The sequence below is a fragment of the Heterodontus francisci genome, chromosome 49, assembly GCF_036365525.1.
Source record: "Heterodontus francisci isolate sHetFra1 chromosome 49, sHetFra1.hap1, whole genome shotgun sequence".
Classification (NCBI taxonomy): domain Eukaryota; kingdom Metazoa; phylum Chordata; class Chondrichthyes; order Heterodontiformes; family Heterodontidae; genus Heterodontus; species Heterodontus francisci.
In genome coordinates, this window is record NC_090419.1 from 2,258,643 (window position 1) to 2,276,495 (window position 17,853).

Consider the following 17,853-nt stretch of genomic DNA (forward strand, 5'->3'; position numbering starts at 1 on the left):
GGAGTTCTGTTAATTTGGAGAGACTAGAGAAGTTGGGATTGTTCTCCTTCGAGCAAAGAAGCTTAAGCGGATATTTAATCAAGCCTTTCAAAATCATGCAATTTTTTGATAGAGTCAATATTCGTAAATGTTTCCAGTGGCACGAGGGTCTGTAACCAATTGACAAAGATTTAATATAATTGACTATGGCACCAGAGGGGGCAATGAGAAATGTTTTTACACAGTGAGTTGTTGTGGTCTGGAATGCACTGCCTGAAAGAGTGCTGGAAGAAAATTCAAGAGTAACTTTTAAAGGAGAATTGGATAAATACTTGAAGTGAATGAATGTACAGAGCTAGGGAGGAAGATCAGGGGGAGTGTGAGACTAAGTGGATAACTCTTAAAGAGCCAGCACAAGGACACTGGTCTGAATGACCTCCTGTGCTTCATGATTGTGAATTTAGGTGTATTACTCAGATTGAGAGAGTGCTCTGGGTTCATCACGAAGCATGCAGGGCAGCGACTGGAAAGCGCAGAATTCCAGGTGACACACTTGAAGGATACTTTGTGTTCAGCAGAGTTGGAGGATGAAAGTAGCGTTTCCAGTAACGTAAAGGCTAGAATAGATAATGAGTATATTGTATCAGTGTTTACTAAGGAAGATGAATCTAACAAAATATCAATAGAAGCGGAGAGTTGAGCCAATGCATATGGTAAAATTTGAGAGAGGCAGGTGCTGAAAAGGCTGGCTGTGATCGGGGTAGATAAGTCACCTGATCCAGATGGACTGCATGACAGGTTACCAAACAAAGTGGGGGTAGACATCGCAGAAGGGCGTGTCATAATCGTGCAATCTTCCTAGATATGAGGGAAGTGACAGAGGATTAGAGAGTGGCAAAGTGAATCCCTTATTCAAAAAAGGGTGCAAGGACAATTCTGGCAACTGTAGGCAGTTGGCCTAACATCAGTGGTGGATAAAAGTTTAGAAATAAGAATCAGGGAAAAGTCAACTAGCACTTGGAGAGGTTTCAGTTAATTTGTGATAGCCAGCACGGATTTGTAAAAGGCAGATCATGCTTGACTAATTGGATTGAATTGTATGATGTTTAACAGATAAGGTTGAGGAAGGAAATGCAATGAATGTTGTTGATATGGATTTTAAGAATGAGTTTGATAATGTAACACATAATAAGCTGCTTAACAAAATTGAGGCTCATGGAATAAGGAGAACCAGTGTTCAACTGGATACAAAATTATCTAAAGGACAGAAAACAGCAAGCCATGCAAAATGATTGTTTTTTTTTTTTTGCAGATTGGCGGATGGTAGATAGTAATTTTCTCCCAGGGTCAGTGCTCGGAGCATTTTATTTTTGCTATATTTAAGCCTTACATCTTGGAATGCAGAATCTCGAAATTTGTCAATGGCACAAACCTTGGAGGTGTGACAAACAGTGAGGATGATATGAACAGCCTACAACAGGACATAGATGGGTTAGCATAATGGAATGACAAGTGGCAGATGGGAATTAATACAAGTGTGAGGTCATGCATTTTGGCAGAAGGAATAGGGAGAGGCAATATAGACCGAATGGCACGGTTCCAAAACGTGTGCAGAAACAGAGGGACCTGGGGATGCTTGTACATCGAACTTTGAAAGTTGCAGGACATATTGAGAGAGTGGTAGCAAAACATATGGCATCATGGACTTCGTAAATAGACGTATTGAGCAAAGTCAGGGAAGTTATGTTGAAACTTTATAACAATCTGGTTATGCCCCATTTGGATTATTGTTTGCATTTCTGGTCATCACACTTTCGGAAGGATATGAAGATCCCTGAGAGGGTGCGGAGGAGATTTACCAGAATGGTTCCAGATGAGGGGATTGCTAGCTGCAAGGTTAGGTTGGAAAACTTTTCTTTGTTCTCCTTGGAGCAAAGGAGATTGAGGGAAGAATTGATAGAGGTGTACAAGGTTATGATATTCTTCGATACGTTAGACAAGGAAAAGCTGTTCCTATTAACTAATGGTATAAGAGCTCGCAAACGCAAAAAATGCAGAGGATGTGAGAATAACTTTTTTTTACCCAGTGAGTGATAATAACCTGGAACTCGCTGCACTAGAGCGTGGTAGAAGTGGACACAATCGAAGTTTTCTAAAGAAATTGGATGGGCGCTTAAACGAAAGATACTTGGAGTGCTGCGGTTATTAACCAGGGGAGTGGGACTGACTGGATTGCTCCATGGAGAGCTGGCATAGACTCGATGGGCCGAATGTCTTCCTTCTATGCCGTCAATGGCTCCAGGACTGTGCCCGACGGTGCATCCCATTCCTAATGGGTATGATCCGATTGCATCATTTTTGTCATTTGATCTACCATTGATGGATTTCCTTCTAATGGCCAATTCTCTCTCTCTCCCTCGCTTTCACTCTGATTCTCGTCTGTCGGTTTGTGCTTTGCCTCAGGCCAGTTCCAATGATCTTAACCAGCGCAAAATCCCAAAAAGACAGAAAATGGAATGGTTGCAGCCTAGTTCATCAACCACAATTTGTGGAACCTGGATTGTCTGCTCCTTGCAAGAAGAACAAACCACATGGTCCGGCCGCAACTATTGGCAGTGTTAAGGGGTAGCACAGAGCAGGTAATACCCAGGATTCATCCCACCCGCTCCTCATCTCACCCGTTCGACATATCCTTCTATTCCTTTCTGCCTCATGTGTTTATCCAGCTTCCCCCAAAATACATCTACACCATTTACTCCAACCACTGCCCGCGCTATTGAGTCCAAAATTCTCAACATTCACTGGGTAAGGAAGCTTCTCCTGAATTCCATTCAACCCCCTCGAGTCGGAGAGATGATCGGTTCATTCTGCACCAACCCCAAACTCTCTATAATGGTAGGTCCAGCGAGTCTGCTCTGCAAAGTAAATGACGGGTTGATACTGAATGAATCTACCGGTGACCAAACAGATTGAGAGCTGGTGTGTTAGTGAGAGGAGTTACGGGCCTGGAATAACCCCTCCTGCTTCGATACGAAAATAAAGTAAAATATTCTGTCTCTGAATGAGTTTTGGTTTATTGATTGCTCACCAGAATTCTCTCATTCATTTTTTCCATTCCCTGTGTTAACCGTTGCTTACTTGGGGCTGTGAGGTGTGTACTGAGCCCCGCATGCACAGAGCAGGAAGATCCCAGGCTTCATCCCGCCAGCCTATATTGAGTTATCCGATCTCGCCGTGTGAGGTACTGACTGATCCACTCCTCTTCCTGTGTAACAAGCTCAAGGGGTTTGAATGACCCCCTGCTGTTGCTATTTAACAGGCTAGAGAGGGCTGAATGGCCTTTTCCAGTTCCAATGGGGTGCTGAGGGATTGTATCTACATACTTTAAATGTATATATGCGTGTGAGTGTTGCATGTGCAGCTCCTGCAAACCTCCATATCGCTGCAATTGTCTCCAGCACCTACAGCCCCCCTATCTGAGTATCCTCATCCAGCCCTGACAACCCACCACATCTCTTTAACCTCTTCAAGACCCTGTAACCCTCCGATATATATAGCCACCTGTAGCTCGATCAAACATCCCTAACTATTTTACCTCCTGAAGCCTCTACAACTCTCTGTAACTTACTCCAGGTCCTACAACCCTCCCTATCTATGAAATACCCTGCAATCGTCCATGTCTCTGTAAAATTCTCCAGCTCCTACAACCGTCCCAATCTCTGATCCCTCCTGCATCTCTTGCAACCTACCATAACTCTCTGTCCTCCTCCAGTCCCTATAATCCTCCATATATTTGTAACCCCCTCGAGCTCCAACAACCATCACATGCATGTAACCTCATGCAGCCGCTACAACCCTCCATAAATCTATAATCTTCTCCAGCTGCTACAGCCCTCTTTATCTGTTTTACTCCCTGGAGCCCGACAACTCTCCATATCTCTGTAAAGTCCTCCAGCCCCTACAACCCTCCCAATCTCAGTGACCTCCTGCAGCTTCTGCAACCCTGGATATCTCTCAGACCCCATCCAGCGCCAACAACGCTCCATATTTCCTAACCCACTAGAGCACTGACAACCCTACCTGTCTATGTAACCCCCTGCAACTCCTACAGACCTCCATATCTCTGTAACCTCCTCCAGCTCCGACAACCCTCCCAATCTATGTAATCCGCTGCAGCCCTGACAAAACTCCACATTATTGCAACCTCCCCCTTCTCTTACAACCCTCCCTATCTATGAGACCTCCTGCCGCTCATCTAACCCTGTATATCTCCGTAATCTCATCTGGCCTCTACAACTCTCCATATATATGCAACCTCCTCCAGCTCCGACAACTCTCCCAATCTATGGGACCTCCCGCAGATTCTGCCACCCTCCATATCTCTGTAACATCCTCCAGTCCCTAAAACACCCCATTTAAATGTAAACGCCTATAACCATCCCGATGAATGTATCCACGTGCAGCCCGTAGGACCCTCCAAATCACAGCAACCTCCACCAGCTCCCACGACACTCCCTATCTATGTAAAATCCTGAAGCCCCTACAGTCCTCCATATCTCTGCATCCTCCTCCAGCTCCTACAACCCTCTCTACCTCTGTAACCTCCTCCAGCCTTTATAATCCTCCAAATATATGTAACCCCCTGCAGCCTTACAAGCGTCCATATCTCTGTAACCTCTTGCCACTCCGACAACATTCCCTATCTATGTAACTCCCCACAACCCCTGCAACCCTCTATATCTATGCAACCTTCTCCAGCTCCTACAACCCGCCCCAATCTCTGTGACCTGCTGCAGCTCAAAAGCCCCTCCATAACTCTTCAGCCTTCTCAAGACCCTATAACCATCCATATATATCTAAACCCCTGCAGCCCCTACAAACCTACATATCAATGCAACCTCCTCCATCTCCTACAGCACTCGTAATCTACGGGACCTCCTGCAGCTGTACAATGCTCCATGTATCTATAACATCCACCAGCCCCAATAATCCTCCATTTAGATCTAACCTCCTCCATCTCCTACAGCACTCCCAATCTACGGGACCTCCTGCAGCTGTACAATGCTCCGTGTATCTATAACATCCACCAGCCCCAATAATCCTCCATTTAGATCTAACCACCTCCAGCTCCTACGAACATCCCTAGCTATTCAACCTCCTGCAGCCCCCACGACCATCCATATCTCTGTACCCTTCTCCCACTCCTACAACTCACCCTATCTTTGGACCCCCCTGCAGCCCCTACAATCCTTTGTATCGCTGGAATGTCGTCCAGCTCCGACAACTCTCCTTATCTCTATAACCACCTCCAGATTCTACAAACATCCCTAACTATGTAACCCCCTGCAGCCCCTACAATCCTCCGTATCTCTGTAAGGCCCTCCAGCTCCTGCAACCCTCCCAATCTTTGGAACCCCCTGCAGCCCCGACAATCCTCCATATCTCTGTAATGCCCTCCAGCTCCTATAAACCTCCCCATCTATGTAACCCTCTGCAACCCCTACAGCCCTCCGTAACAAGGCAAACCTCTCCAGCTTTGAGAGCACCGCACCATCCCTCCCCACAAACATTGTGACCACCTGCTGCTCCGACAACACTCCATAACCCTGGAACCTCCTCCAGCCCTATAACCCTCCCTATCTCTTTAACTTCCTCCAGTCCATACAAACCTGCAGATATCTCTAATCTCATCCAGCCCCTATAACACTCCATACACATGTAACCTCTCCAGACCTACAACCCTCCCTTTCTATGCACTCCAGCAGCCCCTACAGACCTCCTTATCTCTGTAACCTACTCCAGCTCTTACAACCCTCGCTATTTATGTAAGCCCTGCAACCTCTGGAACCCTCCATTTCTCTCTTATCTACTCCATCTCCTGTAACCCTCTGCAGCCCCAACAACGTTTCATATCACGGCAACCTTCTCCCGCTCATAAAACCCTCCTACTTTAAGGGATTTCCTGTCGCTCAAAAGAGCCTCCACATCTCTGGAACCGCAACTAGCCTCTATAATCGTCCATATATATGTAAACCCCTGAACCCCTACGATCATCAAAATCACTGTGACCTCCTCCACTTCCTAAAACCCTCCCTATCTATGCCACCCCTGCGGCCCTTCAACCATCCATATCTCTGTAATTTCCTCCAGCTCCTATAACCCTCCCTATCTATGCAACACCCTGCAGCCCCTGCTGCCGTCCATATCTCTGAAACCTTCTCCAGCTGCTACAACCCGCCATCTATGCGACTTCCTTCAGCCCCTGCAACCCTCCGTTTCTCTGTAACTTCCTCCAGCTCCTACAACCCTCCTTATCCATGTTAGACCCTGCAGCCCCTAGAACCTTCCATATTTCTGCAGCCTTCTCCAGCTTCTACAACCCCAGTATCTGTATGACATCTGCAGCTCCTACAACCTTCGATAGCCCTGTAACCTGTTCCAGCCATTATAACCCTCCCTATCGTTTAAACTTCATCCAGCCCCTACAACCATCCATATTTCTCTAAGCTCATCCGGTCCCTATAATTCCACATATACATGTAATCTCCTCCTGCCCCTACAACCCTCCGATCTATATAGCCACTTCAGCACCTGCAACCCTCCCCATTTATGCAAACCCCAGCAATCCCTAGAACCCTCCACATCTCCGTTCTCTTCTCCATCTGCGATAACCCTCCCAATCTATGTAGCACTCTGCAGCCCCTACAAACTTCAATATCACTGCAACCTCCTCCAGCTCCTACAACCCTCCCACTCTAAAGGACCTCCTGCAGCTCATACAGCCATATATATCTAACCTCATCCAGCCCCTATAACATTCCATATCTGTGTAAAAGCCTGCACTCCTACAACAGTCCATATCTCTGCAACCTCCTCCGGCTCCTGAAACCCCGCCCATCTATTGAACGTCCAGCAGATCCTACAACCCTCCATATCTATGTAATACACTGCAGCCCCATAACTGTCTATGTCTCTGCAACCTCCTCCATCTCCTCCAACTCTCTCACTATAAGGGACCTCCTGCAGCTCATTCAACTCTCCATATCTCTCTAAGCTCATCCAGCCCATATAACCCTCCATATATATGTAACCTCCTGCAGCCACTACAACCTTCCCTATCTGTGTAAACCCTTGCAGGCCCTGCAACTTTTCATATCACTGTAACCTCCTCTAGCTCCTATAAACCTCTCTATCTATGTAACCCCCTGCAGCCCGACAAACCTCCATATTCCTTCCATCTCCTCCAGCACCCACAAACCTCCCAATCTGTGGGAACTCCTGCAGATCATACAACCCTCCATATCTCTCAAACCTCACAGAGCATCTATAGACACCCACATATATGTAACGTGCTGTTGATCCTGCAACCTTCCTTAACTATGTAACACTCTGGAACACATACAACCCTCCATATCACTGCAAGCTCGTCCAGATCCTACAACCCTATGCATCTCTGTGACCTTCTGCAGATGTTGCAACCCTGCATATTTCTCAAACCCATCCAAATCTTAGAACCCTCCCTATCTATGTAGCCCCCTGCAACCTCCAGAACCCTTCATGTTTGTGCAACTTCCTCCTGCTCCTACAACCCTCCCTATATATGTAAACCCCAGCAGCGACTAAAACCCTCCATATCTCGGTTATCTCCTCCAGCTCCTACTGCCCTCCCTACTTATGAAAACGACGGCAGCCCATGCAGACCTACACATTACTGCAACCGCCTCCTGCTCCTACAACCCTCACAATCAATGGGACCTCCTGCAGCGCATAAAACCCTGCATATCTCTGTAATGTCATCCAACCCCTATAATTGTCCACATATATATGTAACCTCCGGCAGCACTTACAACTCTCCCTATCTCTGTAACCTCCGACAGCTTCTACAGCTCCCTCTATCTATGTAACACCCTGCAGCCCAACAATGCTCCACATCACTGTAACCTGCTCCAGCTCCTATAGACTTCCTTATCTATGCAAGCCCCTGCAGCCCTTAGGTCCCTCCATAACTCTGTAATCTCCTTCAGCTCCTACAACACTCTCTACCTCTGCAACCTCCTCCAACCTTTCTCATCCTTCATATGTATGTAACCCCCTGCAGCCCCTACAAGAGTCCAGATCTCTGTAAAATCCGCCAGCTCCTACAATCCTCCCTATCTGTGTAACTCCCTGCAGCCCTCCATATCTATGCAACCTTCTACAGCTCCTACAACGCGCCGGCCATCTAAGTGACCTCCTGCAGCTCCTACAACCCTCCATAACTCTTTAACATTCTCCAGACCCTATAACCCTCCATATATATGTAAACTCCTGCAGCCCCTATAAACATCCATATCACTATAACCTCCTGCAACTCTCGCAATCTGTGGGACCTGCAGCAGCTGTACAACCCTCCATGTCTCTGTGACGTCCACTAGCCCCTATAACCCTCCATGTCGATCTAACGCCCTCCACCTCCTACGACCATCCCTTTCTGTGCAACCTCCTGCAGCCCCTATAACCCTCCATATCGATCTAACCCCCTCCAGCTCCTGCAACCCTCCCTATCTATGCAACCCTCTGCTTCCCCTTGATTATTTGATTAGATTAGAGATACAGCACTGAAACAGGCCCTTCGGCCCACCAAGTCTGTGCCGACCATCAACCACCCATTTATACTAATCCTACACTAATTCCATATTCCTACCACATCCCCACCTATCCCTATACTTCCCTACCACCTACCTATACTGGGGTCAATTTATAATGGCCAATTTACCTATCAACCTGCAAGTCTTTGGTATGTGGGAGGAAACCGGAACACCCGGAGGAAACCCACGCAGACACAGGGAGAACTTGCAAACTCCACACAGGCAGTACCCAGGATTGAACCCGGGTCGCTGGAGCTGTGAGGCTGCAGTGCTAACCACTGCACCACTGTGCCGCCCTTCAGCCATCCATATCTCTGTAACCTCCTCCAGCCCCTACAACCCTCCCTTATCTATGTAAGCACCTATAGGCCCTACAACCCTCCATATCTCTGTTATGCCCTCCATCTCCTATAACCCTCCCCATCTATGTAACCCACTGCAGCCCTGACACCCCCCCATATCACTGCAACCTCCTCCAGCTCCTACAACCCTCCTACTTCAAGGGTCCTCCTGCAGCTCATACAACCCTCCATATCTCTCTTACCTCATGCAAACTTTGTAATCCTCCATATATATGTAACACCCTGCACCCCGACAACCGTCCAAATCTCTGTAGCCTCTTCCAGCTCCTACAACTCTCTCTATCTATGTATCCCCCTGCATCCCCTGCAGCTCTGTATATCTCTGAAACCTTCTCCAGCTCATCAACCCCGCACCCATCAATGTGACCTCCTGCAGCCCTTACAGACTTCCTTATCTCTGCAATGTCCCCCAGCTCTGACAAACCTCCCACTCTCAGGGACCTCCTGCAGCTCATACAAACATCCATATCTCTCTAAGCTCATCCAGCCATAAAAACCCTCCATCTATATGTGACCACTCCTCCAACCATTCCTATCTATGTAAACCTGTCCAGCTCGGACATCCTGCCACATCTCTGTAACCAGCTCCATTTCTTACAACCTTCCATATCTCTGTTATCTCCTCCAGCTCCTACAACCCGACCTATCTACCTAACCTCCTGCAGCTGCTACAAACCTCCATGTCTGTAAATCAACAAAATAATAGTTTAATTAGAAAATGTAAATTCGTAAACACTACGAAGACATAAACAACATTTAAAAGAGAAAAATTATAGTCCTTGCAAATTTGCAGCCCAATGTTGCTTGAAGTCCTCACAGCCGTTGGATGGGGACAAAATAGGTTATTCAACAGTAAAACAGTCTGTCGTTGAAATCCAGTAGTAAGTGATGTTTTCCTTCTCCAGCGGTGACCACAGTAGATCAACAACTCACAACCACTTTTAATAGAATCAATCTGGCTTTAGAGTGCTTGAGGGATAAAAGATTGTCACAGTTTAACTTCCCTTCCTACTGTTTAAATTATCAGAGATATCTGTTTAGGCCTGATTTTTTTTTTAAATTTTGAGAGATAATAATAAATAAACAGACTAAATTCTCTTCCTCCTCTCTAAAATGGGCTAAGACTCTTCTTTCAGGTGCTAACACGTCGATGTCTGTCTGTTTCCTCTGTCAGAATACTCTGTTTGCACTCTAAGACAGTTCAAAATTAAGTTGTAACAAACGTGTCTCTCGATGCTCAGTGTGAATGGCTGTTTCAAAGTCAAGCGAATGCACTTTTTCAGTAACTCCGAAGGCCTGCTTGTTCTTAAAGCAGTATTGCTCCTTTGCTGTCTTCAGGACACACCACATATTTCCCCGAGAGAATAAAAAGGATCATGACACTCTCCGTAAACTCCTGCAGCTCCTACAACCCTCCCTGTCCATGTAACCTCCTCCAGCCCCAACAATCCTTCTTATCTCTAACCTACTCCAGCCCAGACCACCCTCCCTATCTCTGCGACCTCCTCCAGCCCCAACACCCAGCCTATACCTGTAAACACCAACAGCCTCTGCAACCCGCTGAAACCTCTGCGATCTTCTAATTCATGCTTCTTGCAAACCCCAAATGACCTCCACCAGCCCACCATCTGACTCAGTGAGAGAGTGAGAGAGAGAGTTGGCAGTGACCAAGCAGTGGGAAAGTAAGGGAGATGGACTAAGTAGTATTTCTCGGAAATGAAAGCAAATATTAGTGATGAACAGACAAGTGTAGATTTCCAGCATCTGCAGCATTTTGATTTTGGAACAGTAACTTTTGTTTTCAGCGATGGACCCAGTTGGGGTGCTGGAGAGACAGTAGCTGCTGATTCCACGTCTCTCCGGCGGGGGACGCTCAGACTCTCCTCCTGTCCCCTTTCTCTCCACTCCTCCAAAGGTCACCTCATTGCCTCTGAGCTGCTGCTTTTCGACATGTGTGACGCCACCTGCCCCCCTGCTATTGTATTTCTGGTCATCCAGCTGTCGGTCACCTCTTGCATATCGGGGATGAATATTAGATTCATGGACTGCAAACACTGGGACTTGCCCCTGGGCTGCTGTCAGTTTTGTTTATTGATTAATTGAATAATTGATCTAACTGGACATCTCACCGCACTCTTGACCTGCTCTCTGAACTTGGCCTGAGTCGTCCCATAAATAAATGTATTTGTGCAGCAACTTAAATCCCGTATCATCAATCCGACTTGTCGAAATATATATTCCGAATCACTGTAATCCCTGTGACCCGTTCCTGATATGGTATAATATAAGTATTCGATAACAAACACCAACCACAGAAGTATGAAGCTGCCAGATATGGTGAAGAGTAAAATCACAGACTTCCTTCTGCTCTCCATCTCTGGGTCACTGCAATTCTCTCCCTTGCTATGACCCCTCAGTCCCTTGCGAACTCGACTGGCCACCAAAATGTGTCTGACAGTTAAAGCATTGAGTAACAGAATTAAAGCGATTGGGAGCAATGGGTTTAAAAACTTATCAAACCAGTCAAACCCCAACCATCTGGGATCAGTATAATAGCTTGGCTTTTGATAACAGAACCATGGTACTTTGCTGATGATCTCTGGAGGTTCATATGCAAAGTAAAAAGGGACGTTTTTTAAGCAGAGCAGAATGCCGGCTGTTGCTAGAACAAAAACTGCAGTTTTCTCAGTGCAATATTTTGTTTTCAGCTTCTGGCAACAAATGGCCACAAATCGATCAAAGGTGAAAGTGACGGTGAACCAGACAGAACAATCTGTGGCTGCATGAATCAGGGCAATGATAACACTACACACAGGCGTGATGTAAATTAAAACTTCTGGGAAATAATAAAAATTGATCCTGAACAGTATGACCGCAGTGATAATGACCAGTAGATCCGCCATTGCCATGGCCACCAGGTAGCGAGTGGTGCAGGTGGAGAGGCCGCACTTTCCCCGGGACAGGATCACAATCGCCAGTAAATTAACTGTCAGTGAGAGAATGAGAAAGTGAGTGGAAGTAACCAATCAAACGCTCGAATTGTCTGACCCAGACAGTAAGCACAGACACAGACCATGCTCCGGTATCGGAGAAAAATGCTGCAGATGCTGGAAATCTGAAATATAAGCAGAAAGTGCTGGAAATACTCAGCAGGTCGGGCAGAATCTGTAGAGCTGGAAGCAGAATTAACGTTTCCGGTCTGTGACGTTTCATCACAACTGTTCTGAGCAAAGAATAGTCCATGTATCCGATACAAAGGCTGGATATTTAGTACATGCGTCCACAGCATCAACATTTGAGTGTGAAATATTCCAATGTTTACACCACATGTCCACATGCCTAGCATATACAATAGTGTCTCTGCACAGGGGTCAGGATCAGGATACTCTGAGGATTTTCATTCCAAGAGCAGAGCTGCTGAGGAAGAGAGGAGAAACATGGGGAATGGTGAGTGAATGAAACAGCACAAATAAATTAGAAGTGAGGGCTCTCAGAACGATCCAGCAGGAGATGGTCAGTGGATAATGTCTCGGAAACGGCTTCATGGTGTCTGCCAGGCAAGATCTCATTCATTGGGAGTTGAGGGACAGCTCGGCTTTACTGGACTTTGACATGTACAGAAATGTAAAAGAACCTCTGAGGCACAGCTCTGGAAGAACGTGTCGTGCACTGTGGGACAATTGGGGCAGAAAGACCCAGTGGATTAGGATTCGGTGCCTGAAGAAAGGAGAGGGACCTCTGAGGGGAGTAATTAATGTCAGTTAATGGTGAATACATTCGAAAAAACCTTCATGATATTTAAGGTAGAAAGTGGGGAGATATTTGATAAATTTATCAAAGAAAGGGCAAACTGTCTAGTTCAGATGGATTACATCCACACATACTTTGAAAGATGGGGAAGCGATAAGAGAGACACGATTATCTGTTCATTAATGTTCATCAGAGTGGGGAATAGTGCCTGAGAGCTGACGGACAGCTAATGTGATTCTTGTATTTAAGACGGAAGATATAACTTGTTGAAGGAACGATAGACAATTAAGCATAACGTTAGTCGTAGGAATAATCATGGAATACTTATTCAAAGATTTAACAGTGAAACATCCAGAAACACCTAGCAGTGTCGTATTATTATTAATTATTATTATTATAAACGTGTTTGAATAATATCAGAAAGAGTAGAGAAGTGTTAAACAGTCCATACAATTGACATTAATTTTCCAAAGGCCTTTGATAAGCAACCACACAGCAGACTCATGCCTACTGTCAAAAATAGTTATGTTATGGGACAAGCAGCAGAATGGAGAGCAAGCTGACTCCAAAAATAGGAAACATGGAATATGGGTTAAAGGTAGTTCGTCAGATTGGCAGAAGTTGGGAAGTGGTTTCCACAAGGATCAGTCCTAGGAATACTGTCATTCAACAGTTACAGAAATGATATCAACTCGGGAAGCAGTAGCACAATTACAAAATCCGCAGAAAAATCCAAATTGAGAGGACAGTTAATGCAGAGGAAGAATGCAACAAAATAACTGAAAACATCATTAATAACAGTTAACAGATTTGCACAATGGGAATTTAAATAGCAAATGTTTTCACTGCAGCTAAGTCTGAGGTGTTGGATTTTGGTCAGAAAAATAAGCTTCCCAAATAATCTTTGGAAGATAAGAGTCCAAATGGTTTCGAAGGGAAAAGGGGTTCAGGGGTTTAGATTCAGAAATCATATCCTGGGTTAACACGGCCATAAAATACTAACAAAGCATTTGAGTTCATTTCCTGAGAAAGAAGTTGTAACAGCCGAGCACTGATATTAAACTCATATAGAAAGTTTTTTTCATTCCACAATTAGCGTTCTATGTACAATCCTGGACTCCATGTGACAAAAAGGCTCTTGATTTATCCGAGAAGGTGCAATTTTTTTTAACCAGGACGATAGTAAGACAGAGAGAAGTGTACTATTCGTTTCATCATTAACAGTTCACTAATATTATTACTCAATGCCCCTGGTCTGATATCTGTCATGAAAATCTGATATGTGAGATACTTCGATATTGCTGTCTCTCCTCACTGGGACACACCTCATTGAGCTCAGGGAAGCAATTGTTACAGTTTACATGTGTCGAGACGCTAAACCAGGCATAAGAACTGATTGAAAGAACCTTAGTCATTTGCAAAAGTGCATGTTTGAATAACTGGATTTCGATATTCATTCTGTGTATTAGCACGATCGTAAAAAGCAACACTTTTGACATACAGATTCTCAGAACCGTTTTGGGGCAATGCATTAATCAACACTAAAAATACTTAAGTGTTCACAATAAATATAATCAGAATACGAAACGTAATTTTACAGAGGATTAGAATGCTTTAATAATGCTTCTCTGCTGTGTAACTGTAAGGAAGTAGTTAATATCTGATTCTGTTGGGGCAGTTCAATGGAAGACAGAGCAATACTGATACATTTCAATGTATACACTTATTAGCAGACATCCGCGAAAATCGTCCCCATTGCTATCAATGACTTGCGTCAATCACACAGACAACTCCAAGGAAAGGAGAGATCAGTCACCGGAAACAATGATTTCAACACAGAATCGGATTGTACAATTGTACTCAATACAAAACAACACTGAAAGATGCTCCCGGTAATACATGGTCACTGGGGTCAGGTATTCCACTCCAGTTAGTGACCACACTCAGTACACTACTACACTGAAAGTTACCCCCAGTAATACATTATCACTGGGGTCAGGTGCTCCACTCCAGTTAGTAACCCACACTCAGTACAATTCTGCAGTGACAGTTACTCCCAGTAATACATTATCACTGGGATCAGGTGCTCCACTCCAGTTAGTAACCCACACTAAGTACAATTCTACAGTGATAGTTACTCCCAGTAATACATTATCACTGGGGTCAGGTGCTCCACTCCAGTTAGTAACCCACACTCAGTACAATTCTGCAGTGACAGTTACTCCCAGTAATACATTATCACTGGGATCAGGTGCTCCACTCCAGTTAGTAACCCACACTAAGTACAATTCTACAGTGATAGTTACTCCCAGTAATACATTATCACTGGGATCAGGTGCTCCACTCCAGTTAGTAACCCAGACTCAGTACAATTCTACAGTGACAGTTACTCCCAGTAATACATTATCACTGGGGTCAGGTGTTCCACTCCAGTTAGTAACCCACACTCAGTACAATTCTCCAGTGACAGTTACTCCCAGTAATACATCAGCACTGGGATCAGGTGCTCCACTCCAGTTAGTAACCCACACTCAGTAAAATTCTACAATGACGGTTACTCCCAGTAAGAATTGGCCACTGGGTCTTGTTTTCAACTACAATCAGTGACCTACACTCATTTCGATTTTACACCAAGTGATACTCCCACTAGTACCTTCACTCTTAGAGTTGTTTTTACTGAGCTCCAAGTCAACATTGCACAATATTCCATAAATACAATAATATGATGACTGAGAGAGCCTGTCAGTTAGAAACAGAGGTTTATTGTCAGCTCAGACAATGAAATAAAACTAGAGGGATAATTTCGGATATTTGACAGAAGAAACTTATATTGCATATCAGATGTCTGTATATCGGTGACCACTAGATCAGTATGTAATATTAGCTGCCACAGAGTAAAATCATAGGCCAGCTCACACTCAGATTTACAACTTACCAGGAACACCAATGATGCCAAGGATCAAGTAATATATTTTCAAGATACTATAAAATGTTTTAATCATTTTCTTTGTGAAGTGATCTGTTCCTTCTTGCTGCAGGTAATCGCTCTGCATCAAACTCTGAGGCAATACTTTCGCAGAGCCTGTTATTTATAGTCTGTGGGATCTCCATGGAGTATTGATGTTGCCACATTGTTCAAACCGTTTGTTTTTAAATTGAACAAACAGATTACGACGTCAAGGTCAGTCTGTGTTGTGATAGAATATATTTATTTTGGAGATTGTATTGGCAAACCTCAAAGACTGGAAAATTCTCATCACATTATATAACTAATGAAAGTTTGATGTTGTATTCTCTGAGCAGCAAGGTTGTTCTTTCAAACACCGTCTGTCACACCTCTAGATCGCATGTTGTTTCAATGCTGTCCTTCACTCAATTGTGGTTCGGGTGGTGAAGGGCAGGTTGCAGCCATCGTCCATCTGGGCCTTCCTCACTGTAAAAATGGGGAGAAGTCTGACTGCTATGGCTAAAATTCCGGGGAGTCCTTCACTATCTCATTGGCAGCTGCCTTCAACTATTCCTGGCGAGCGGAGATGTAGGAGGAGACAAAGGTCAGGCAGAGGGTTAACCAGAGAGGAAAGTTCACTGCCACAGAATATCATAGCAAGCACAGAAACAGCAGGGTTCCAATCAGCCCCTCAAGCCGATTCCATCGGAACAGGAGGAGACCGTGCACCCTCTCAAGCCTGTTACACAGGAAATAAGAGGAAGCCAATTAGTCCTCTCGAGGCTTTTGCACAGAAACAGGACGAGACAATACACCCTTGAGTGTTTTATGCAGGAACAGGAGGAGGTCATTCATCACCTCGAGCCTATGCTGTCTTTTCATGGACGTTTCAGTGGAAAGAAGGAAGTTGGGGAATAGTTGTGGCGCCACAGTAGCGCAGTGGTTAGCACTACAGCCTCACAGCTCCAGGGACGCGGGTTCAATTCTGGGTACTGCCTGTGCGGAGTTTGCAAGTTCTCCCTGTGATCGTGTGGGTTTTCGCTGGGTGCTCCGGCTTCCTCCCACAGCCAAAGGACTTGCAGGTGATAGGTTAATTGGCCATTGTAAATTGCCCCTAGTGTTGGTACGTCGTAGGGAATATTGAATTACTGTAGGATTAGTATAAATGGGTGGTTGTTGGTCAGCACAGACTCGGTAGGCCGAAGGGCCTGTTTCAGTGCTGTATCTCAAAATAAAAAGATGAGAGCTTTAACGCAACAGAGGGCTGCTTGGTAGGGAGAGGGGCGTGGATTTGTTTGCATACAACTGAGAGGGGAAAAGGGATATCATTATAAGGTCTCATTATAAACAGCATCTTAACACTGCTGCACTCCCTCATTACCTCCCCTCTGACACGGCAGCACTCCATCAATACTGACTCTGACCGTGCAGCACTCCCTTTGTACTAAGCTTCTGACAGTGCAGCGTTTCTTCAGTACTTACAGTCTGACAACGCAGTGCTCCCTCATTCGTGCCCTTCTGACACAGCATCACTTGCTTATTGCACCTCCATCAGTGCTCGTCTCCTTTAATGTGACACTCCCTCAGTACTGACCCTCCAGCAGTGCCACATTCACTGAGTACTGACTTCCAACAGCACATTCCCTCAGTACTGATCATCGGACAGTGCAGCATTCCCTCAGCACTGGTACTCTCAGTAAATCTGAAAAGGGGGACCATTGTTCACAAGACTTTGCAAGTAGTGGGATGGGTTGAGAGTGCTGATCAAATATGCCGACTGGATCCGAAGATTAATAAATAGAGGTACAGCATGGAAAAACATACAATTACACAAAACCTCTATAAAACATTAATTGCGTTCCTGGTGGAGAGTTGTATCCAATTCTAGGCACCAAACTTTGGGAAGGATGTCAAGGTCTTGGAGAAGGTCCTCGAGGCGAATGACCAGAATGGTACCAGGCATCAGGGAATTCAGTGAATGTGGAGAGACTGGAGAAGCTGGGATTGTTCTCCTGAGAGCAAAGAAGGTTCAGAGGAGATTTAATCGAAGTTTTAAAGTTCATGAGCTTCTGCTGGAGTAAATAAGGAAAAACTGCTTCCAGCGACAGGAGGATCCAAAGCCAGAGGGACACAGATTTAAGGTAATCCGCAAAGGAATCAGCGGGGGAGATGAGGAGCATTGTTTTTA

General features: G+C 45.2%; 1 protein-coding gene across 1 annotated transcript; it reads right to left on the reverse strand.

Moving 5' to 3' along the window:
• Positions 1-778: 778 nt before the first annotated feature.
• LOC137358332 (probable G-protein coupled receptor 142) lies at positions 779-15,720 on the reverse strand. The gene is made up of 7 exons (XM_068024275.1): positions 15,654-15,720; positions 11,098-11,954; positions 9,625-9,652; positions 2,081-2,308; positions 1,839-1,999; positions 1,370-1,450; positions 779-937 (listed from the first exon to the last, which is right to left on the reverse strand). The coding sequence occupies exons 1-7, from the start codon at positions 15,718-15,720 to the stop codon at positions 779-781; spliced, it is 1,581 nt and encodes a 526-aa protein (XP_067880376.1).
• Between the last annotated feature and the right edge of the window lie 2,133 nt (positions 15,721-17,853).

Excerpts from the sequence above, each read along its gene's own strand:
- LOC137358332 (XM_068024275.1), bottom strand. The coding sequence starts at position 15,720 with ATGATTAAAACATTTTATAGTATCTTGAAAATATATTACTTGATCCTT. Across the intron at positions 2,309-9,624 it reads GTTTGTAGCAGCTGCAGGAG|GAATGGGATGCACCGTCGGG; the intron begins GTTAGGTAGATA and ends CATACCCATTAG. Across the intron at positions 2,000-2,080 it reads TCTAGTGCAGCGAGTTCCAG|TTAATAGGAACAGCTTTTCC; the intron begins GTTATTATCACT and ends TTATACCATTAG.